The following is a 24,929-nucleotide window of genomic DNA, read 5'->3' as shown; positions in this document are numbered from 1 at the left end:
CATGTGAGTATCATCATAAAAGTAGCATGGAACATAAGAAATTATAGATACGTTTGGGACGTATCAATGCTCCTTTCAAGCTTTTCGATTATTTCCATACAGATTGAGATGTGGGTTTGCATCCCCTTAATCATCGTTTCATATGTTTGCTTCCTCTAGTTCCTGCAACAATTTGATGTGTTTGCGAGATCCTGGTAATCGTGCTTCTTCCTTACAATCTCTTTCTTAAGACAATTGATAGTTGCTTCAGCTCAACTCCACCCGCTCCATGGTTTAAATCCCTTCTTGTGATTTGTTGTTCCTCTTCCATTTTTTTCATCTTGTCCAACCAAGGTCGATCCTCTTTTCCATAAGGGAAATACCCTCGTGGCGAGCCTCCCCATGAAGACATTGCACATAGGGAAGTATATAGATATCCTATTTAAAGGAGGACGGGATTCAAATCAGAGAAGGTATCCTTCTTTCTATTAATTTGATAGAAATTTGTTTTTCTTTTCCTGTCTCTATGATTTTGATTTTCGATGAATGAGCCTGTGGTAATGCTTTTATCTCTATTCTATAAATCTAAAAAATACATGATTTGTCAAAAACCTCGAGGGTAGAAACTCAAAAACAATGTTTTATTTGACTCAATATGAGATTACAAAGTTAGGATGGAGTATCTATAAAAGGTTTTTGGGTAAGTACCGATGTCTGAGCATGAAACAGAGGCGCAACGGAGTTCGGAAGGCGAAGAAGCATCTGGTGGCACGGCCAAGGAATCTAACCGTGCCATGTAGGTGTTCTCCTCCTTCCCGACTATGTTTCATCGAATCCTTTTGGTACATGGCGTATTTTTCATAAAAAATGAACTTATAGAAATTTCACGACTTTCCGAAGCAGTTACGTACCAAAGAGTTACCTTTTCTCGGAACTTTGGAGACCCAATCCAATAAACTTTTTTGGCATGCAATCTACTATTTAAGACGTTGCCTAATAACAGCATAGGGTTTCTCTCTAATATCTCCTTGAAGTCAAATGGCTCCGTAGGGGTAAATCTCTTGTATGACATTTAGGCCATCCTATTTTGACTCTATAGAAAATAATAAATCTTGATCACCCTTTTTGAAGTCTCTTTTAATGATTTTCTTATCATGCCAATTTTTTTTTAATAATGTAGCACTTTTATAAGTTTTATTTTCTCCGTTCATCTAAAATGTCTAAGATTCTCTTCTCTATAGGAGTTTTAAAATTAAAATTCAATTGTGGGAGCACGGCGGCTTCAACGAGGCATCACCTTGACTACTTCATCCCCTACGAGTTAGTTTAGGCTCTTTATATTTTGTTTTAAATTCTGCAAACTATATATAAATTTGAATGAAAATTGACGTTTTTGATATCTAAAAAGTATATTTAGGATGAGTCACGCCTGTGCGTGCAAAGTTGCTTTTTCTTTTCTTTTTGAAACTAGAGTACCTCCGTCCCAGTTTACAGGTCCTACGAGTATTCCTAGGTTGTTAATTTTACCAATGTAACACAAAATATATACTACAAAATATATCTCATTAGAAAGCTCAAATATTGTACTTTCTAATGGCATAATTTTTATAATGTAAAATTTATATTATATTAATTAAATTGATGATCTTGGGAGACGCATAGACCCTGTAAACCGGCACGGGTATAGTGTCTCCTTGTGTAAATGCTTTTTTTACTAGCATTCTTTGCGGGAGTATCGATGTTGTGTTGTACTGCTGTCTACCATCGGATACAAGTAAATGCGCTCCCATAAAGTGGCTTTTATGCACGAAATCGGGAAGAAATCACACAACCCATTCGCGTCATAAAACTCACCCAAAAGGAGCAAACCGAAGCCATTTCCCCCAAAACCATGAACTTCTCTGTCGGCGCCGGCGGTAGTGGAGGCGGCGGAGAGGCCGGCGGGAGGGAGCAGGCGCCGCGATGGCTGGAGATTGCGGAGAAGCTCCTCAACGCGCGCGACCTCGTCGGCTGCAAGCGCTTCGCCGACCGCGCGGTGGAGGCAGATCCGCTCCTCCCCGGCGTCGACGAGCTCCTCGCCGTCGCTGACGTCCTCCTCGCCTCGCAGGCGATGCTCATCACCGGCGAACCTGACCCGTTCGCCGTCCTCCAGGTGCCCTCCAAAACCGCCGACCAAGCCACCATATCCCGCTCCTTCCGCCGCCTCGCGCTCCTCCTCCAATCCAGCAATCCCCATCCTGGCGCGGACGTCGCCCTAGGCATCGTCCACGATGCCTACAACTTCCTCTCCGATCCAGCACGCCGGCAACGCCTTTCCGCCTCTACCAACACCCCGCCTGATGCTCCCGCTCAACCTGCAGCTGCCGCCGCTCCCGCGGCTGCGGCGGACTTCTGGACGGCGTGCCCGTTCTGCTGCTACGTCCACCAGTACCCGCGCGACCTGGTGGGCCGCGCGCTCAAGTGCCCAAACGAGTCTTGCCGCCGGGGATTCGTGGCTGCTGAGATCCCTACCCCGCCCACCGTCGTGCCGGGCACCGAGATGTACCACTGTGCTTGGGGGTTCTTCCCCCTGGGTTTCCCCAACGAAGCGGACCTGGGTGGCAACTGGAAGCCATTTTACAAGGTCTTCCCTTGGAACAATGCGCCAAGTGGTGGGGGCGCCGCTAGTAGGAGCTATGGTAACCGTGGTGGAGGCAGCAATGACAGGCAGCCGCAGAATGGGAGTGCTCGTGGGCGTGGTGGATCATCCAGAGGTAGGGTCAAGAAGACAACTGCCCGCAAGAAGGTTGGGGCAGGGCTCAGGAGGCGTTCTTTCGGTGGTGGTGTGGAGAGCGGCATTGATGAGTCGATGCTTGGACAGGATGGGTGGGCTGAGGACGGTGAAGGTGAACAGCTGGAGGAGGTCAGAGGGATTAACATAAATGAGGAGGCACAGGCTGCTGATGGTACTAGCAGGGCAAATGTCGCTGGAGGGGTTGAGGATCTGGGCACCTTCCATCTGGATGTTGATCCAACTGAAGATATATTAGGGAATCTGGGGAATTTACACAACATGCCGTTCTTGAGGGTGGATAATCTTGGGAGGATGATGTAGCCGTTGCCAGGGCTTGCTGTGGTGCTCAAGTATTGTATGGTTAGTCGGTCGGAGCAGATGTTTCAAGGACTACCCTTACCCTTCTTGTGTAGTTCTTGTTATTGTACTATTATCTCATCTTGTTGTAGGCACTTAGCTAGCATTTGAGTCGTTCCGTTTAGGCTGGCTAGAAGTACCTGTGTCTTTGTGGTGTCTCCAGTTGTCAGGATATGTACTGTCTTTGGCAGACAAACTTGAGAGTGTTTCTTGTGATGAAAATAATGCTTCATAGACTAAGCCTTGCTTGATCGGTAATGCTTGTCATGTCACTTTGGTTTCTTCAAGGGTGTCCACAATGGCTAGAGAAGCCTCTGAGAGCAAATGAGCAAGTAAGTAAGCTGGCTTTTTCTTCCTGAACACAGACACTTATTTTTTTGTTACAAAGGCATATATTAGCTCTATTATAATGATTCACTTGGCAATACAAAGTTTTTCATTCTACTATGAAGTTCATACTTCAATGTTTTCATTATGCTTTCCTAGGATTTCGTGTATGACCTAAATTCCTTATACTATTGATTTTGGTTCATCATGATCGCTTGATTGTTTTTAGTAAATTTAGGATCAATATCTGTAATTAGCATGTGATCAACTTTCGTGTTACATAATTTATGTCAAAAAAGTTCATTGGCCGAAATCATGGATACTGAAGCTGGCAGCAATCTATCAAACTAACAAGATGTCTTAACTCTCAATGTACTGAAATTGAGCAATACTTGGTCTCTTGCAAAGACAGCATCATAATCATCTCATGGTAGATTGTTCATATCGTAATGGTCTGCATCTCATGGTATATTGCTGACCAAAAAATGGTCTGCTTTAACTAGGATCTAGTTAGTAGGTTTATTGCTTCAGTAGACCTATGCGGTTTGGGTTAGTTCGATTTTGTTGCAGTTTGTAGTAAGCTGATGATTGTTTATATCTGTATGATTTGGGTTTCTTAGATTTTTTTTTCAATTCCTGTGAAATGTTGAACTAGCCTTCATATCGCAATTCACTGAGATAGTGCAGTTAGGTAATTGGATAGTCAAGCATTCTTTTATGATTCACACAGAAACCTACATTATGCAGTTTTACCTTCCTCTAAATCACATTCTAGATTTGGTACTCAAATATTATTTCTTTCTTATATTGCCCGCTTGAAGTATACATATGCACACCCAGAGAAACATGGATAATTAGGTGTAATTTATGCATGGAAGATTTAAAAACCCAAGTTGCTGATAATCATGTTTAATCGAACTTTCTAATGAAGCAACAAAGGTGGCTACAAGTAATCGACTAGAGAATCATGAAACCAAGTGCCTTTCTGTTTCCATCATTTCTTTGGCAATACTCGTGTTAAGAGATAAGGGTAGTTCTATAGCAATCTGTGTGATATTTTGATTCATTATTGCAGAGAATTGTGAGGATGCCAGCATTTGAAATAGTTGACGTGGTTATTTAGAACAGATTTTCGGCCTTGCCTGCATTTTACATCTGATGTGATTTTGGTTGCTGTTCATTGTTGCAGAGAATTGTGAGGATGACAGCATTTGAAATAGTCGACGTGGTTATTTAGAACAGATTTTCGGCATTGCCTGCATTTTACATCTGATGTGATTTTGGTTGCTGAAAAAAAGTCCCTTTTGTGATTGAAAAGGGATACCTGCATTCCATCTAATATGTTTTTGTTGATCGGATGGGCCAATTTGACATCGGACCAAACCATATATGTAGTTTCTTGAGATAGATAAACAGCTCTTTCACAAACAAGAGTCAGCTGCCCCAAACACCCTTTGCTGGAGCTGAATTACTTGTATGTTTGGAGGAGATATAATTAGCCGGTGGCAAATATTTTTCTCTGTCAGTTTATGAAGCTGCTTATCCCCAAGCCTGGATAATATACGAGCACCTTGTAAAGCTCCATCATTAGTTTGCTGGGTTAATGCTAAATGTAGTTGCAATTCAAGGATCCAGTAACGATTATAGATGTGTTCACGGCCATTGATAGATCTAAGTTTTACATCTGCAGGGCGCCACTTGTTATCACTGTCGCTAATGTATGCCCCGCCTTTTGATTTTCTGGTAGTATCTGACTGTGGCCTTCAGTTTTAGGTGTTGCTTCGAGCCACTGGGTCAGTTCATGCTCTGTCGTGCTGCAGTTGGGGTATCTGAATATATGGTGTCATTTTGTTAATAATATTCTTCCATAGGCCTGTTTGGTACACATAATGCATGAAATAAATTGTGATCCAGGCTAAAAGGCTAGCCAGGAATGAGCAGTGGAGGATTTGACAGCATTTTGGAGAATTTGAATCGAGGATTCTTTCCTATGTTAGTCAGTTTCTTTCGCAGGATTGGAATCCCCCGAGTTTTTCTTCTAATGACGCATGATTCCTTGCACTCTATTTTGGAAGAAAAATTCCATCCACTAAACATTTTGCTGCATTTATTTTGTTTTTTTCTGATTCCAAAGCGCAATACTAGAAAAGAAACGTACAATTGCAATGCCATGCTCATTCAAAATCTGTTTGTTTGTCTACATCAAGATTTGTTTGAGCGCACCAAAGGGAAAACAAGAATATTTGTTTCACAAGGTTTGAGTGGATACAATTTATTTCTATAAACATTGTGCGAAAGAAGCCATAGGAAAAGTCCCTATGAATAATAATCCTACAAATCCAATAATCTATGTAGGAATATCACACTTGGAAAATATTTGAAATTCGTTTGAGACAAAACGACTCGGTCATGCGTTTGTCCTGTTACCATGTTTTAGGAATCCTGCAAATCAAATGGCCTCTACGAGCACTTGACGGCTAAGACACGGTAGCAGACCATCTGTATGAGCATGATAATAAAATAAACATACATGGAGCACAAAATGGCATATAATTCGTCTTTGGATGAACTGTGCTTCTTTTAACCACCACGACTAAAGGAAGACAGTTTTCCGTCGGAATTGAGAGATGGCAAAGGTATTGCAGAGGCCAGAAATTTAAACTTCCATTTCAGCTGTAAATTTTAAGTTTCAAGCTCTGTAATTCAAGTTCAGATAACACCCAATTACAATAGATTCTTTCTCTCTTTCTTTTACCATTCACAAAGAACATGACTGGAGCACACTGCTCTTTGACCCCTCTATACCGAAACTTTCCTGATGCAATCATATGAACACGACTCCTAAATGGATCTTTAGATACAGAAGAATGGCATGTGCAAAAACCAAATGAATCATATCACCATCAACACAGCACAAACGCTGCACAACCTAAACAATTTGCTCCACGTTCCTAGGCAGTCTGGAAGGATTAACCTTGTAACCGAAAATTGTCGCCGGGACGCAAAATCATGCAGATTATAAGCCATCTGCATCACATGACACGCTCATTCAGAAATGCCTGTCAACGTTCTAAATCTGCCCAGTTACACCTGCGCGCTCCCTTAGAACCTCGGTGCGTTTACTTCTTTCCATCTGTTCCACCAGCCAGTCTATACCAGATTTAATCCCCCTCCTGCCAGAAAAAAAATCAAGTGTTCCATGAAAACGAAAGAAAAAACACTCAGCACACAATGCACTTAGAACAGTAAGGCAAAAGCCTTCTCCGGCAAAATCAGCGAACTTCAACTATCATCCGTCGAGGTGAACAGTGGGGATTCTCACCCATCATAAGCAGATACAGCCTGACATCTATATGGCCTATCATTTAGCTCTTTAAGGTGCATACGCCTACTCAATTCCTCGTCAGAGATAACTCCAGGTAAATCCTGCACAGACAAATTGAAGCAAATCCAAACATGAGAACATAAGATAAATAAGCTATTTGACATATTCATATGGATCCCAGTTTGTAGAAGTAAATGTGAACCAACTCCCAAGATCCATTTATGAAGAATATCTTTGACATGTTATATATAAATTTGAAAAATTGGGTAAAATGAGGAAATCGGAAGAAAATGGTTGACTAGATCAGAAGGGATATCGTTATTATCTGCTGAAAATAACAGCAAAACAAGGGTAATTAGCTTTCAAAAATAAGCGATACAGTACACACATAGAATAGTTGCATATAAAATGAGAATATTATCAGACTTGTTGCAAGTGAGGATTTTTTGTGTAATTTATATTTTTTCCTAACAAATTAAAAATTAAATGGTCTAAATTGTACTTTGAAGACAATGAAAAGCCTAATCATTGTTTAATTTATCATGGAAGGGCTATAGCTCCTTCCCTCTTTTTTACTGTCTCAATATATGGTACATATTTATATTAATATGGTGGGTTACTTATGGATGTAGCATGTGGACTTGACTATATTTTTTATTAATGCGCTAACTTTGCTCTAAGGAACAAGTTTGTTTAATGGTTAACCCCAGTATTATGTTGTGGTGGTTTAAAAGAGAACATGCAGATAAACAATTCAAAAGTCATCTCAGGAAAGTAAAAAAAAAAAAACTTCACCTGTTTGTTGGCAAATAACAGGACCGGTGCCCCTTTCAGATCCTCATGGCGAAGAACCTTTTCTGAAGAATTAAATGTTAGGTTTCTATTCAGTGATATCATTCAGATATAACAAGAACATTCTACACATCTAACGATGATACAATAGTTAGTTCATGATGAAAAAAGGTTTGTTTACCCAAGGCAGATTTGGCATCTTCAAATGATGATTCAGCTGCAGCATCCATGACATATACTATGGCATGGGCCTCTTGGTAATATTTTTCCCAGATCGTCCGTAGACCAACCTAGCAACCATGCAATGCATGTCATAAATCTGAACATGTAAAATGGAATTTCATGACTGGTATGTGCTTATAAGGAGTTCCTGTTACGAAACCAAGGTGATATCAACCAGTGGAATTGAATACGTGCAAAGAACAACACAGATATGGGTCCAACTATGGGCCATATCACATGCTTCCCTAATTCTTTCCTGATAAGACAAAACATAGCACATCGCCGGAAACATGAAATTGATCAAAAAACAATCAAGTGGAGCAAGCATCTCCTTGTTCCACATACGCAACAAAGATTCATGACCGCACATACTCAGAACATAAGCAAATGTTCTAATGTTCTACTTCGCCAGCGGATGTTGTTGCCTACTTCCTAAAGCAACAAGGTCATAGTTCTTCAATCCTAGGGTATACATCCTCCACATAGTACAAATTTGAAACAACATGTAGATTGCAACTCCAATTAACCTAATAACCTACTCAGCAGACAATCAACCATAATAGAAGGAGTACCAATAGTCCACTGGGATTTCAGTCCAAAAGAATGCATTAGCAGTCTTACCTGACCTCCCAGATCCCAGAAAATAAGTTTTGCATTTGAATCCTCAATGCGTCCAATGTTAAGTCCAACAGTAGGAACAATACGATCAGGTGGAAGTCCTTCCCCTTTCAGGTAAGTTGATTTCACCTTTTCCAATAATGTCTGTAACATGAATTATACAAATGTTAGAAACATATTGCTACTAGGTACATATATGAGAACTAGAGTGCTAGCTCAGTGGCAAGGCATGCGAGTGCGCAGCCAGCCCACCTGGGTTCGAGTCCCAAGGGGATCGAATTAAACGGGGTGTTATCTAGCGCGTATAAATCCACTGCTGGAGAGGTCTCATCACCTATCTAACAATGTATAGCCAAGGGAGGGAATCTTCCCCCCGTTAGTCAACGTTTTTTTTTACTAGGTACATATATGTTAGCATACAAATATAGATACCACATTTTAGAACACATATGAGGATTGTGAGGACAAGCATCATGGGCAAAAGAATATAGCCGATGTAGGACCATAGAAGTTAACCAGAAAGGTATAGTGGGCTAGTTTAGCATGACCAGGGTGGAGGGAAATTGGACTTATACAAGTTCATACACGCAGAATGCCAGAATAGAGTAGTAATATACTATATGGCCAAAAAGAAGTACAAATAGGAAATCAGGTACAACACGCCTATTTTCAACTATATAAAAAAGAAAAATTAAGATTTAGGCAATTTCCAGTTGATGCACAATCAACAAATAGCATCACCAAAAGAGAGTATGCTAGAATGTATTGTCATCAATAGGTCTTCCCCTATGAAACATGTCATCTGTTTGAGCATCATACTTGTTAGATTTGACAAACTTGACAATGTAGCATGATGAGTGCATTTATTTGGAACAGCTGAATAACCAAGTAATAAATGACCACCGAACTTGAGACAAAGAAGCAGAAATAAATTACCAGCTTATCTATTTCATTGTTAAAGTTTGAGAGCACTTACAGTCTTGCCGGCCTTGTCAACGCCAAGAATAAGAACATGGAACTCGGTCTTGTTAAAAATGTACTTCCATAGACCATGGGCCAAGGAGAACATTGCTGTAGCTGGCTTCCTCCACCAATGAACTAACCGCTTAACTGTCGGCGTGTCCTGAAAATCCCAAACTTGCGTTAAAGACATTCGTAATCTGCAATAAAGCCCAAATAGAGATCACTCCAGAAGCTCGCTAATCAACTCAATTTTTTTTTTTTGCTAGAAGTGTTCAGTACTATCTAAAGCAGGAATGGTGTTAAATGCGCAGAAACAAAGACTAAACTCAGCAATAGCAAAATCCTCATGAATGCTACCTACTTGTATCACCCGAAAGACCCCAGAGCGGTAACGAGTTTAAACCATAAACATAGGCTTTTGCTATTGTACAATTTGGGTTACACATCCTGAGTAATCAAACATGTAAGCAGAAACCAGCAGTGTCCCAGAAGCTGGCGCATCATATTCATTCGTCAAGGGGGTAAACCTCAAATGAGGGCCGAAACACACAAAAAGAAATGCTACACCGTGATGACAGCAACTAGTACTAGAGTTGTCCAAGTCCGCGGCTAACCAATGAGCGTCTCGTGTAAGTTAAGCGAAACAGGCGGTGGTCGAGATCGGGGAGGGTCGGGGCAGATCTGGATCGCTCACCGGAGAGAGATAGGCGCGCGGCCGAGCTGGTTCCGCGATCGGGTCGCCCTCCGACGCGAGGAAGGTGGGGCGGGGGGAGGGGAGCGGCGCTGAGACTGGGCTCGCCGCTGAGTCGCTGATGCCAACGACGACGACGGCGAGGTCTGCTCAAGGAGGAAGGAGGGGATATAAAACAGGGGCGAGCAGCCTGTGTTGGGTTTGGACCCGATCCGACGATTGCTGCTGCTGCGCCGACGACTGTGTCCTTCTGACGGGTGGGCCCGTCCGTTGTTCGGCGCGCGAATTGCAACGGGTGGGGTCGAGCAGGCGGTGACCGGTTCACGTCGTCGTCGTCGTTGAGTGACTGCGCGATCTGTGGGTGGAGCGGAGGTGGGCCCAGAGTAGGGGGCAGTAGCACAAGCATAGGTTGACCTGACCACTTGGGAATCCAAAGACTTGCAGGCACGCCCGCACAGTGCAAAGATGCGGCGACTTCTTCTTCACCCATGTGCTCCAGTCCAGTCGGCCTAACCAAATCTCTGCACACTGATTCTTCCTCTTAATACAAGGACAAAGACTTGATTGGCCTTTTTTTTTTCCAAGGATTGGTAGAGTTGGCATGCAAGCACGTAGGATATCCGGTGGTAGAGGATGGATATTGAAAGGTGGCATGCCATCGATGTCAACAGCGGGGGTCTCGGTGGTGGGCGTATGATGATAGACACGTGTAGGGTGGTGGTGTTGTCTGGCGTCGTGGTGACATCGATGGCAGGTCAGGCAAGATCAACGCCTTGATCCTTGTCCTAAAGATGGGTCGGCGGAAGATGGGTCAGCGGAAGATGACGTCGGCGACTACTAGAGCATGTGCGATTGTGGGCGTTGAAGGTTTGCATCGGATTTTCCTCCTGGCTAGTTGTTGGGTGATTTGGTGAGGCCTCCGATTTTAACATGACGGGGGTAGGTGTGAGGTAAAGGTACATGGTCCTAACATGGCCATCTCCTTCATCAATCTTGTAGGTGTTAGGACAGCTAGCAAGGTGGCTTCATGTTTTTTTGTGTGAGAATTGCAGCATCCATAAGATTTTTCAAACATTCCATCTTACATGAAACTCTATATGGTGTAATCATTCAATATTCTGTGCATGTTCAGTCAAACACGACCTCCTTAGGTGTGGCTTGATTATATGTTTTCTTATTTTAAATTGTGCAAAATTATATCGGTCTAGCATCTCCAAAGAAACTAACAAAAGACTCACCCATAAATGCAATGTAAGGTGAGCCTAAAATTGCCTCTCTTTTTGGCCTCATGCTTCAATCTCATCCTTATATCTAATTCCACTTTTGTATGCATATACACCCATGTTAACTCCGTTTTCACATCATAATAAATAAATTATTCATTTAAGTTTTCCTACATATGGTGCAACAACATTTCACATCCATAATCTTTTTTAACTAAAATTCTGACATAACACATGGTCCAAATGTATCAGAAAATTTCATGAAAACACAAAAGATCATAAAAGCTATATAGTTCATCCAAATTGCCCAAACATAAAGATCGAATCCCGCTCCCACTACCGCCCATAAATTCTCAGCCTTGATGCCAAGGTATGTGTGCATAGAATTAACATATGCTAATTGTTGATCATCAAGGCCATCCGTGCTTATGAACATGATATACTCTGCTTATATTCTCCATGGTCTTGGTCATCACATCCTCTCACATGACACTCTACTTCTCCTCAATGGCAACCTTTCGATGTTAATGACACCGGGCTCGTTTCACCTTGCTTTCGTCTCATGCTTCCTCCCAGCCTTAATTTCTTTCCTTGTTGAGATCATATCCTGGAGAGCCTCCTGTACACAACACTCTCTCCTCTCCTTTGAAACATTTTTATTCTCTTACTTCCTCCCTATAGGCATATTCCTCCTTGGCAGCGCTGAGCTTGGAGTGGAACTTCTACATCTCTCCTCCTTGTCTCATAATCATCACCACCATCAACGTATTTCACATCATCAAACCGAGGAGGAAGTGTCTGACTTCATAATCTTGGTTGGAGATTCTTCATTTCTTGCCATCCATTTTACCATTGTAACATGGTAAAAGGCATTTGCTTCTTCATGTTTCCTTTTTGTACAGCTCTTGACCAACGTTGACTTGTCCAATTGAACAAGTCATAAGCATTTTATAAAAGCAATATCTCATAAAATTGGTGCAAGACTATGAAATAGCACTAATACAGAGCAATACATAAGACACCTTCATCGGCACCGGCACTCTATAGCCACACATGGTAGAAAGCGTGTGGGCGGTGAGGCATGCCAGAATTGGGCGCTCACGACCTGACCCACATCTGCAATGATCGTTGCCGGTGCGGGTTGGACGCTTTCCATATGTGAACATCGGTGGTAATGAAGGTTTGAAGATAACCGTATGTGATGTACTTTCCTATCACTCCTATAGCCCAAAAGTCATTTGGTTGGCTCGATCCCTATATGCATGCCCCTCCCCACTCTCACTCCCTCTAACCGTAGTTGTCACTCCCGCTCCCTCTCAACCTCCGCCCAGTCCTCGCTAGTTCCTTAATAGAGGGTCTAGCCTCCTTCGCTGCATGCCTGTCGTTGCCTAATCGACGGTACCTCGGAGGAGGGATCCTCACGAGGGGGAGAAGAAGTAGGGGCCATACGGTGGAGTGCACACGGGACGGTGGTACGCGATTTACACAGCCTCGGAACACCTGCACGATGACAGGGCCTACTGCTACTTGTCTGGAATTATCTGGGCGCTTTCGCGATGTTACAATGAGTTGTGGTTGTGCCTCTAAGGCTCCCAAGATCCGGCTTATAAAGGCGCACGGATCTAGGGTTTACATGGAGAGTCCTAGCCGGAATACAAGTCGCCTAACTACGGTACAAAGTCTTGCCGTGTACGTCAAGGATCCGCCTTCCTCCAAGTACGTGCTGGATCCGGATACTTCATGGGCCGTCACGGATCCGACCTCCTTCGTAGGTCGGTAGAGATCCGGCTTCCTGTTCCTGGGTTGGACTTCATCCTTCAGGATCTACAGCAACTGGGCCGCCCGATGGGCCACATGCCTCATCACCAACTGTGGGCCACCCGGGCTTGCCGGATCTAGGCCATGCCGTTGATATACCCATAAAGTATACCCACAACAATAGCCCCCGAAGTTCTCCGAGATTCATCATTCCTCCGACTTCATTCAGCTCGGATCCGAAGAGAATCTTGAAGAGCTTCAAAACTTTTACTTGATTCCGGGTTCATTCACTCGGAAATCCTTCGTCTTCAGATTAGGTATCGCAACGGAGATTCCGCTTTTCCCGCGCACAACCTCCTTATTTCCCGCGCTAAATTTTCGCAGATGCAAATCTTTAGCCGGAAATTTCGGGAGTGCATGGTTAAGTTACCTCCACGTCGTTTTACCGCACTTGACCTAAGACACGTGTCATCCATCCAACGGTGCGACCGTTCCGTTTCCACCGTTGGATCCGAATCCCGAATCTCCGCGCGTGGCCTATAAATACCCCGCGGCTCGGTAATTTTTCATTCTTTCACCGCACCTCACCACTTCATCTTCTTCCTCGCGCCGCGCCGCCCGACGGATCTCAACTCCAGCGAACTCTTGCACGGGGAACTTCTCCCGCCGCCACTCCAAGGCCTCCCTCGACCTGAGATCTACGTGTTTAATCGAGATTTTTCCACCGCCGCCGTTTCGTGGTCTTCGGAAGCGCAACGCGACAAGTCCGGCCAGCACAACCTCGCCGACGTCCCACGGAACCACCGCGCCATTAACGGTAAGTGCGCCGGTCTCGTAGAAGAAGAAGTGTAGCGTAGATTCTGATTACTCGAATATTTTAAATGGGTGCAGCCGGAAGCATGCCAATCGATTCTCCGCACTGTACTGGCTCTCCGAGTAGCCCAAATCCCACTTCGTTAGAACCAATATGTCCGGATCCCATAGCATTTATACCACCATATGTTTCCGACATCCGGCTAGCTCAACCATTTTCCGCATCTTCCAGCACCACTCCAGGCCGGATCCCCTCCCTCAAAGAACTTCAAGAAGAACTCGAGGGTCAAGCGAGAATGGCAGCCAAAGTGCAGGAAGTGGAAAACAAGAGGGCCTCCAAGGCTCGGATCCGCGAGGGAGAACGGGGTCAATGGTGGCCCTGTGAAACCACCGACGTGGAGCTTAGAGAGCTCCAGAACGAGGGTATGATCTCCGCCTACTGGAGCTTCATACGCGACACCGACGTCCCCAAGCCCGGAGCTGATGAAGTAGTTATGACCAAGGCTTGGGTGGAGCGCGGGTTGTCGCTCCCCTGCTCGAAGTTTTTCCTCTCCATCCTCAGCACGTATGGGCTCCAGCCTCACAATATCTGCCCCAACTCATACCTCCTCCTCTCCAACTTTGCAACACTTTGCGAAGGGCATCTTGGAATCCGACCAGATGTCAAGCTATGGCAGTTTTTCTTCCGAGTGAAGAAGGAAACAAAGGAAAAAAGCAATGGTGAACTGTGGGAGCATGACGTTCATGCTCCGACCTGGACGCATGTATCCACCACATGACTCGCATGAATCCGTCCGGTACTGGAACGCCGGATGGTTCTATGAAAAGAACATTTCAGTTCCGAACGTCCATGATGGCCTGCCCAAGTTCATCAACGAGCCTCCGGAAGAACTTGCGAGCTGGAGCTTCGTTCCCTCACTCGCTCAAACTCCGATCTTGGGGAAAGCGGCGCGGAGAATATCTTGGTTAGTCCATGACGGGCTAACCGGAGCTCAACTCACACTTAGCTGGTTCACCCGGCGGATCCAGCCACTGCGGCATAATACGCGGTTAATTTGCGCATACACCGGGGCGGACGACCTACTCCGGGCTACCCGCCACGACCTTCCAGCTGACTCTCTGAAAAGGAGAATCAAAACGCTCGTGAAGATAGGCCGGGGCCAACCGGTCCCGGAATTGATCAAGGATATCTACACAAACGACCAATGTCCTCCGGTAAGCTCTGTTTCCTTTGTTACTTCAAACTTCACAAGTTTTTGGATATCGATCTTAACTTATATGCTTATTCCCTCCAGCTCGATACTTTGGCGGAGGAAAACTTTCGCACCATTCTTCGTGTTCCTGTCAGCGGCGACGGGGCGGAGGAGGTTCCGGATGAAGAAGAAGAGGAAGAGGAACAGGCACCCCGCAAGGCGGCCCCTCGACCTTCGAAGCGTCCCCGCGCCAAAGCTTCCGGCTCAGAAGCCGGAGCCAGCGGCGAGGCCTCCGCCAAAAAGCCAAAAACCGTGAAGCCCCCTCCGCTAAATTCGAAGAGAGCGGAGCAAGCTCGTCTGAAAATGCTGGCAACAGCTGGCAAACGCTCGCGCCCCATCATCCCCGGTGCCCCGTAAGTTTCCGAGTGTAGTGCATCTCTATTTTGATGAAGTTATTTATGACGCGAACCCCTTCGCTTGCTTGTAGGAATCCAAGTACCGCCGCCACCCGGACCACCAGCCAAGAGCCCATTACCAAATACATGAAAAAGTCTCCGGCTGTTGATCCCCCTACTCCAGCTCCGCCAAACACATCTCACACTGCTCCTCAAGCGTCCCCCTCTCAAGCTGATCGTTCTCCCCCTCCTGCCGCCAATACTCCACCGGAAATTGTTCCGATTAGTAGCGAGAAGGTGGGCGGAGAAGATCCTAAAGACAAAGGACTTGCTCAAGACGAAGCAGGAGTACAAGGTCAAGGAGAAGCTGAGGTTACTTCCTCCGAAAGAGCCGGAGCCGGTGCTGGCGATGTTGTCGTGTTTCCGAAGAATTTTGGAGATCCGACTGACCTCGCTTCCACCCCCAAGGTATACGCAACTAAGTTTTTTAGTAAACTTACTGAGGCGGAGAAATGGGAACTTGAACAAGACTTGCTCAACGCCATGTTGAACAACGCCTGGGGGAAACTGATGTCGCCACATCGGAGATTCAGGACTTCAAGAAGAACGTCGGCCAGTTCCTCGACAAACTCGTCTGCAAGCAAAAGGTACTCCCCGGTAGCCCCCAAGCATGTAGGCGGAAATGTAGATGCACGTTAGCGCTTAAATGCTTAGACAAAGATCACTTACGGAAAGATTTTTAAGTTGAAGCAGTAGCCCCCAAGCATTATGGCGGAAAGGTTCCGGCAATAATGCTTTAAAGGAATCCACTGATACAGGCGGAATTTTTACTCCTGCTCTGTCTAATTTTACAGGAACAACATGCACTGCATTACGAGCTGCACAAGAACATTGCCCTTCAGCGCCGCGTTACCTTAAGTCAGGCGGAAAATATCCGGACTCTGAAAGATGCGAATGCAGAACTAAACAAACAACTGGCGGAAGCCCAAGGTTGGTTTCCGCCCTTTGCTCATCATTTAATTCACATTCCGATTTTGACCTGTGTTATTATAGGCGCATCCTCGTCCCTTGTCACAGCCTCCTCGGAACTTGAGAACCTGCGCTCCTCGTACCAAGAATTGGAAACGAAACTAAAGGAGGCGGAACTAAAAAGGGAGCAGGCCGAGAAACAGCTAGCGGAGAAAAACTCCGAGCACGCCAGGGAGAAGGGCGAATTTGTGTTGAAAAGAAATGTTGACAGCGAGACCATCAAGAGGCAGCAGAAAGAACTCACTGGGCTCTAGAGATATATGGAAACCGCGGAGCATCACTGGGACTTGCTCAGTGAGAACATCTTGGGTACTATCCTAGAACCTTATGTACATGCTTGCTCCGACCTTTTTCTTGTGCTCAAACTGCATACTTATATCCGATTATCTCGTGCAGAGCCGCTTGGGTATCCGGAAAAGCGTCGGAGTTTGTTCCCCCGAGACGACCTCCTTCAACTAGCAGGCGATGATTGCAAAGACCTCATTTCCGCCTCCCGGAAGATATGCTACAACTTATCCATCAAGAGGAGTCGTACTTGCAATGTTCGCAAGCTTATACAAAAGATGGACGTTCTTCCGGAGCTGGTGATGGATCTACAAGCATCATCAGCTCGAGGCGCAGCTGCGATGGCCTTGACCATGTGTTTGGCGCATAACTCGGAGCTTGATCTTGACCAGGTGACCACCGGTGTTCCTCCGGACGCGAATGTCAATGCGCTCCTAGATGCAGTAAACGGCTACGACACCCTGATGACCCACAAGTATAGGGGATCGCAACAGTCTTCGAGGGAAGTAAAACCCAAATTTATTGATTCGACACAAGGGGAGGTAAAGAATACTTATAAGCCTTAACAACTGAGTTGTCAATTCAGCTGCACACTGGAAAAGCACTAGCAACGGGGGTGATGTGAAAGTAGCGATGATATGAGAGCGGTAGTAACAATAACACAGCAGCGAGTAATAGTAATATGAGAGCAATGGCACCGGAAAACAGATTGACATATAGAACGAGTATATGATGATGAAATATGGACCGGGGTTCCCAGCTATCTACACTAGTGGTAACTCTCCAATAACAAGTGTTGGGTGAACAAATTACGAGTCGGGCAATTGATAGGATTGAAATAGCATTAAGACGAGAATATCAAGATCATTAATCATGTAGGCATGTTTTCCAATAATAGTCGTACGTGCTCGCAATGAGAAACTTGCACAACATCTTTTGTCCTACCAGCCGGTGGCAGCCGGGCCTCAAGGGAAACTACTTGGATATTAAGGTACTCCTTTTAATAGAGCACCGGAGCAAAGCATTAACACTTGGTGAAAACATGTGTCCCTCACATCACCGCCATCCCCTTCGGTTGTCCCGATTTCTGTCACTTCGGGGCCTTTGGTTCCGGACAGTGACATGTGCATACAACTTTTAGATACAATCTAAGCAATAGTATAAAGCTCAAATCTAAGATCATGGCACTCGGGCCCTAGTGACAAGCATTAAGCATAACAAGATTGCAGCAACAATAACTTCATAAACTTTGTAGATAGACAATCATAATGTAACAATCCATCGGATCCCGACAAACACAACACCGATTACATCAGATGAATCTCAATCATGTAAGGTAGCTCATGAGATCATTGTATTGAAGTACATGGGGGAGAGAATACCAACTAGCTACAGCTAGAACCCGTAGTCCATGGGGGAACTACTCACGGAGCATGATGGAGGCGATGGCGTTGATGGAGATGGCTTCGGGGGCACTTCCCCGTCCGGCAGGGTGCCGGGACAGAGACTTCTGTCCCCGAATTGGAGTTTCGCGATGGCGGCGGCGCCCACGGAGTCTTTTACGGAGTTTCGTCAAGAGTTTTGGTGTTTTTAGGTCGAAAGGGGTTTTATAGGCAAAGAGGCGGCGCGAGGGGGCACACGGGGCGCCACACCACGGGCCGGCGCGGGCCCGGGCCAGGCCGCGCCGCCCTATGGTGTGGTGGCCCTCCGGCCCCTCTCGGACTCTTCTTCGGTGTTACGGACGCTTCCGGGAAAAATAGGAGGTTTGGTCTTCGTTTCGTCGAATTCGAGAATATTGCCCGAACAGCCTTTACGGAACCAAAAACAGCAGAAAACGAGAACTGACACTGTGGCATCTTGTTAATAGGTTAGTTCCGGAAAATGCATGAAATCATCATAAAGTGCAAGCAAAACATGTAAGTATTGTCATAAAACAAGCATGGAACAACAGAAATTATGGATACGTTGGAGACGTATCAAGCATCCCCAAGCTTAGTTCCTGCTCGTCCCGAGCAGGTAAACGATAAAAAGAATAATTTCTGTAGTGACATGCTACTTACATAACCTTGATCATACTATTACAAAGCATATGAAATGAATGAAGTGACTCAAGGCAATGATCTATAGTTGCTAACAAATAGATAACATATAGCAAAACTTTTCATGAAGAGTACTTTCAAGACAAGTATCAAAAGTCTTGCACAAGAGTTAACTCATAAAGCAATAAGTTCAAAGTAAAGGCATCGAAGCAACACAAAGGAAGATATAAGTTTCAGCGGTTGCTTTCAACTTGTAACATGTATATCTCATGGATAATGGTCAACACAAAGTAATATGATGAATGCAAATAAGCAAGTATGTAAGAATCAATGCACGAGTTGACACAAGTGTTTGCTTCTAAGATGGAAGGAAGTAGGTAAACTGACTCAACATAAAGTAAAAGAATGGCCCTTCAAAGAGGAAAGCATCGATTGCTATATTTGTGCTAGAGCTTTGGTTTTGAAAACATAAAGAGAGCATAAAAGTAAAGTTTTGAGAGGTGTTTGTTGTTGTCAACGAATGGTAGTGGGCACTCTAACCCCCTTGCTAGACAAACCTTCAAGAGCGGCTCCCATGAATTATTTTTATTTTTGGGTGGCACTCCTTCCAACCTTTCTTTCACAAACCATGGCTAACCGAATCCTCGGGTGCACTGCCAACAATCTCATACCATGAAGGAGTGCCTTTTTATTTTAGTTTCATTATGATGATGACACTCCTCCCAACCTTTGCTTACACAAGCCATGGCTAACCGAATCCTCGGGTGCCGTCCAACAATCACATACCATGGAGGAGTGTCTATTTTTGTTAATTAATTTGGGACTGGGAATCCCATTGCCGGCTCTTTTTGCAAAATTATTGGATAAGCGGATGAAGCCACTAGTCCATTGGTGAAAGTTGCCCAACAAGATTGAAAGATAAACACCACATACTTCCTCATGAGCTATAAAACATTGACACAAATCAGAGGTAATAAATTTTGAATTGTTTAAAGGTAGCACTCAAGCAATTTACTTTGGAATGGCAGGAAATACCACATAGTAGGTAGGTATGGTGGACACAAATGGCATAGTGGTTGGCTCAAGTATTTTGGATGCATGAGAAGTAATCCCTCTCGATACAAGGCTTAGGCTAGCAAGGCTAATTGAAGCAAACACAAGTATGAACCGGTACAGCAAAACTTACATAAGAACATATTGCAAGCATTATAATACTCTACACTGTCTTCCTTGTTGCTCAAACACTTTTACCAGAAAATATCTAGACCTTAAGAGAGATCAATTATGCAAACCAATTTCAACAAGCTCTACGGTAGTTCTCCACTAATAGGCTTAGACTACATGAAAAAACTTAATCATGATCTACTTGAGAGCTCAAAACAATTGCCAAGTGTCAAATTATCCAAGACATGATGAGGCATTTTCTGTTTCCAACCAAATATAAATAAGTGCAATAGCTTCCAACTTTTATCATTGAACATTAAAAGTAAAACGAAGAACACAAGTGTTCATATGAAAAAGCGGAGCGTGTCTCTCTCCCACACAAGGATTGCTAGGATCCGAATTTATTCAAACATAAACAAAACGAAAATAAACACACAGACGCTCCAAGTAAAACACATATGATGTGACCGAATAAAAATATAGTTTCGGGGAGGAACCTGATAAGTTGATGAAGAAGGGGATGCCTTGGGCATCCCCAAGCTTAGACGCTTGAGTCTTCTTGAAATATGCAGGGATGAACCACGGGGGCATCCCCAAGCTTAGACTTTTCACTCTTCTCGATCATATATCATCCTCCTCTCTTGACCCTTGAAAACTTCCTTCACACCAAACTTCTCATAAACTTCATTAGAGGGGTTAGTACTCAAAAAAATTTGAATCCACCTTGGTCCTGTAGTGGCACATTGCAAGAACTCAATAAAACATTAGCTACAGCCCTCTACGTCTAGAAAACCTCGCTTAAAGTCCACAAGAGACAATGCAAAAAACACAGACAGAATCTGCCAAAACAGAACAGCCAGTAAAGACGAATTTTAATAAAATACTTCCGTTGCTCAAATCAGAAAACTCAAAACTAACGAAAGTTGTGTACATATCTGAGGAACACGCACGTAAATGGCATATTTTTCTGAGTTACCTACAGGGAAAACAGCCCAGATTCGTGACAGATAGAAATCTCTTTCTGCGCAGAAATCCAAATCTAGTATCAACCTTCGATTAGAGGCTTCACTTGGCACAACAAAACACAAAACTAAGATAAGGAGAGGTTGCTACAGTAGTAAACAACTTCCAAGACACAAATATAAAACAAAGTACTGTAGCAAAATAACACATGGGTTATCTCCCAAGAAGTTCTTTTCTTTATAGCCATTAAGATGGGCTCAGCAGTTTTAATGATGCGCTCGCAAGAAATAGTATTTGAAGCAAAAGAGAGCATCAAGAGGCAAATCCAAAACAAGTTTAAGCCTAACATGCTTCCTATGCATAGGAATCTTGTACACAAATAAATTCATGAAGAACAAAGTGACAAGCATAAGAAGATAAAACAAGTGTAGCTTCAATATTTTAAGCATATAGAGAGGTGTTTTAGTACCATGCAAATTTCTACTACCATATTTTCCTCTCTCATAATAATTTTCAGTAGCTTCATGAATAAACTCAACAATATAACTATCACATGCAGCATACTTTTCATGATTTCCAAACACATAATTTTTATCAAGTTCAAGAATAGTGGAATTAAAACTTTCAAACTTACTTTTATTAATAATATAACAAGGTAGTTGATCAATCTCAATAGATATGGGACTCATAGAATAAGTCAAGAACTCTCCAATCCCATTTTCATTAGTAGTACAATTAATATTATCAAGTAACATAGGACCATCATCTAGAGCCTTATCATAGACATTTGCCAAACAAAATTCTTGAGTACCATGCATTTCGACATCAGGCACAAACAAAGCATTATCATAAGATTTATCAAAGTAGCATGGATTATCATAGATAACAGTAGCATAATCATTCTCACAAGTATTACTCATAGGTACTATTTCAAGAGAATCCACAGGAACATAACATTCAACCTCTTCCGGTAAGTATGGAGGACAATGAAATAGTGTAAGAGATAAAGAGTTACTCTCATTAGAAGGTTGGCATGGGTAGCTAATCCATTCTTCCTCCTTTTGTTCGTCGCTCTCCTCTTCTTTTTCATCCAATGAGCTTTCAGGTTCAATTTCCTCCTCTTTTTCATCCAATGAGCTTTCAGGTTCATCAATTCCTTCTTCCACAGGTTCCTGCAAATTGTGAGTGCATTCTTGTGCATTAATGTGTCTCTCTTTATAATCGAGGATATAAGGATTCCTACTGTAGCATTCTATGCAAGAATTAAGGATAGTAGAGACATAATCTTTAAGGTCCTTACAAACAACACAAGTTACATAATTCTCAACCATGAAGGATTCTATCTCGGAGGCTCCCATAAATAAGACAAATTGTTCTACCTCTTCGAACCCATAATGAATATAGCAATTCCGATTATAGTTCTTAATTAAAAATTCCTCACTAAAGCCACATTGAAATTTAAGATGTTTAGTATCCTGTTGAGAGCAACGAGTTTATATCATGGCGTTCAAGCAAGATTTTAGCAATTGTATTCCATTTTTCTATCATAGCACTCATTATTTTACCAGTTCTTGATTCTCTATAACAATTATAACATTCTATAAGCTCCAAGTAGGTTGTAGGTTCTCCCATAACAGCAATTTTTAATTTTTCGATTTTTCAAATTTTTATGGATTTTTGGGTATATGAGGAAAGTAAAACAAAACTGAAATAAACTAGACAAAAGTAAACTAAGCAAAACAAAATAAAGTAAAACAAAAACAGCGAGAGAGGTAGAGTGTACTCCCCAGGTGAACTTATGAGTAGAGCTATGCCTCCCCGGCAACGGCGCCAGAAAATAGTCTTGATGACCCACAAGTATAGGGGATCGCAACAGTCTTCGAGGGAAGTAAAACCCAAATTTATTGATTCGACACAAGGGGAGGTAAAGAATACTTATAAGCCTTAACAAGCTGAGTTGTCAATTCAGCTGCACCTGGAAAAGCACTAGCAACGGGGGTGATGTGAAAGTAGCGATGATATGAGAGCAGTAGTAACAATAACACAGCAGCAGTAATAGTAATATGAGAGCAATGGCACCAGAAAACAGTTGACATATAGAACGAGTATATGATGATGAAATATGGACCGGGGTTCCCAGCTATCTACACTAGTGGTAACTCTCCAATAACAAGTGTTGGGTGAACAAATTATAGTCGGGCAATTGATAGGATTGAAATAGCATTACGACAGAATATCAAGATCATTAATCATGTAGGCATGTTTTCCAATAATAGTCGTACGTGCTCGCAATGAGAAACTTGCACAACATCTTTTGTCCTACCAGCCGGTGGCAGCCGGGCCTCAAGGGAAACTACTGGATATTAAGGTACTCCTTTTAATAGAGCACCGGAGCAAAGCATTAACACTTGGTGAAAACATGTGTCCCTCACATCACCGCCATCCCCTCCGGTTGTCCCGATTTCGTCACTTCGGGGCCTTTGGTTCCGGACAGTGACATGTGCATACAACTTGTAGATACAATCTAAGCAATAGTATAAAGCTCAAATCTAAGATCATGGCACTCGGGCCCTAGTGACAAGCATTAAGCATAACAAGATTGCAGCAACAATAACTTCATAAACTTTGTAGATAGACAATCATAATGTAACAATCCATCGGATCCCGACAAACACAACACCGATTACATCAGATGAATCTCAATCATGTAAGGTAGCTCATGAGATCATTGTATTGAAGTACATGGGGAGAGAATACCAACTAGCTACGGCTAGAGCCCGTAGTCCATGGGGGAACTACTCACGGAGCATGATGGAGGCGATGGCGTTGATGGAGATGGCTTCGGGGCACTTCCCCGTCCGGCGGGTGCCGGGACAGAGACTTCTGTCCCCCGAATTGGAGTTTCGCGATGGCGGCGGCGCCCCTGGAGTCTTTCTGGAGTTTCGTCAAGAGTTTTGGTGTTTTTAGGTCGAAAGGGGTTTTATAGGCGAAGAGGCGGCGCAGGGGGGCACCTGGGGGCGCCACACCACAGGCCGGCGCGGGCCCAGGCCAGGCCGCGCCGCCCTATGGTGTGGTGGCCCTCTGGCCCCTCTCCGACCCTTCTTCGGTGTTCTGGACGCTTCCGGGAAAAATAGGAGGTTTGGTCTTCGTTTCGTCGAATTCGAGAATATTGCCCGAACAGCCTTTCCGGAACCAAAAACAGCGAGAAAACGAGAACTGGCACTGTGGCATCTTGTTAATAGGTTAGTTCCGGAAAATGCATGAAATCATCATAAAGTGCAAGCAAAACATGTAAGTATTGTCATAAAACAAGCATGGAACAACAGAAATTATGGATACGTTGGAGACGTATCACACCCGCATCGCGCGGAGGATCCGGCATGAAGAATTCTACGACAAGTTCGTGCTTCCTGCAGACGAGCCCCTGGAAGCCGAACTTCAGAAGGAGCGTGACGCGGAGGCGCGGCCTGCGGAATCCGGCACCCATTTTACCTGGAGCAGCTCCAAGGATGCTCCCCAAGAGGAACCCAAGGACGGCGCTGCAGCTTCGACGGAAGAAAGTGACGAGGACGTGTCCTCTCCGGCAAAGGATGCCGAGGAAGGGGACCCGGAGGGCAAAACTTCTCCTACTAAGGGAGAGTGAAAACTTTCTTCCTGCGGGAAAAACAATGCATCATTTTGGCCCTAGCGAGGGTTTGTAATATAACTTTAAATTCTTAAGTAGCTAGGGACGAAACACTTATGCATGGGCGGAAACAACTTATCCTGCTATCCTTTAGTAGTATTTGCATGTTTCGTTTTGTTGGAAAGCAAGTGCTGATTTTGATGTTTTCCGGCTTACTCGCTTGACCTTCCGCGAGCCGGAAGACCTTTAGCCGGAAATGCTCGCCAGCGGCGACGAAGCCCAATGGCAATCTGTCAATAACCGCGGAAACAAGCCCCCAGCCAAGGTGCCGGAAATCGCTACTAGGAATCCACGAATTCGCAACAGAAAACATTTCCACCGAGAAAACTTAAGCT

The 24,929-nt window shown here is 44.1% G+C and overlaps 2 protein-coding genes across 2 annotated transcripts; one reads left to right on the top strand and one right to left on the bottom strand.

Moving 5' to 3' along the window:
• The first annotated feature begins 1,819 nt into the window (after positions 1–1,819).
• Positions 1,820–3,367, top strand: LOC124698493. Its single transcript, XM_047230976.1, has one exon. The coding sequence runs from the start codon at positions 1,871–1,873 to the stop codon at positions 3,071–3,073; it is 1,203 nt and encodes a 400-aa protein (XP_047086932.1). The 5' UTR covers positions 1,820–1,870; the 3' UTR covers positions 3,074–3,367.
• Positions 3,368–6,075: 2,708 nt separating this feature from the next.
• On the bottom strand, positions 6,076–9,514 carry LOC124698492 (ADP-ribosylation factor-related protein 1-like). Its single transcript, XM_047230975.1, has 6 exons — positions 9,370–9,514; positions 8,397–8,537; positions 7,735–7,843; positions 7,557–7,618; positions 6,759–6,862; positions 6,076–6,609 (listed from the first exon to the last, which is right to left on the bottom strand). The coding sequence occupies exons 1-6, from the start codon at positions 9,460–9,462 to the stop codon at positions 6,507–6,509; spliced, it is 612 nt and encodes a 203-aa protein (XP_047086931.1). The 5' UTR covers positions 9,463–9,514; the 3' UTR covers positions 6,076–6,506.
• Between the last annotated feature and the right edge of the window lie 15,415 nt (positions 9,515–24,929).

Source organism: Lolium rigidum, chromosome 3, assembly GCF_022539505.1.
Source record: "Lolium rigidum isolate FL_2022 chromosome 3, APGP_CSIRO_Lrig_0.1, whole genome shotgun sequence".
Taxonomy (NCBI): Eukaryota; Viridiplantae; Streptophyta; class Magnoliopsida; order Poales; family Poaceae; genus Lolium; species Lolium rigidum.
The sequence above is the reverse complement of the archived record's forward strand: the minus strand, read 5'-3'. Positions and strand labels throughout refer to the sequence as shown.

What these genes read in the sequence shown, in the direction of transcription:
- LOC124698493 (XM_047230976.1), top strand. Translation starts at nt 1,871, where the DNA reads ATGAACTTCTCTGTCGGCGCCGGCGGTAGTGGAGGCGGCGGAGAGGCC.
- LOC124698492 (XM_047230975.1), bottom strand. Translation starts at nt 9,462, where the DNA reads ATGTTCTCCTTGGCCCATGGTCTATGGAAGTACATTTTTAACAAGACC. An exon ending in TTGACAAGGCCGGCAAGACT is followed by an intron (nt 8,538 to 9,369) that starts GTAAGTGCTCTC and finishes TTCATGTTACAG; the next exon opens with ACATTATTGGAAAAGGTGAA. An exon ending in AGATGCCAAATCTGCCTTGG is followed by an intron (nt 7,619 to 7,734) that starts GTAAACAAACCT and finishes TTAATTCTTCAG; the next exon opens with AAAAGGTTCTTCGCCATGAG.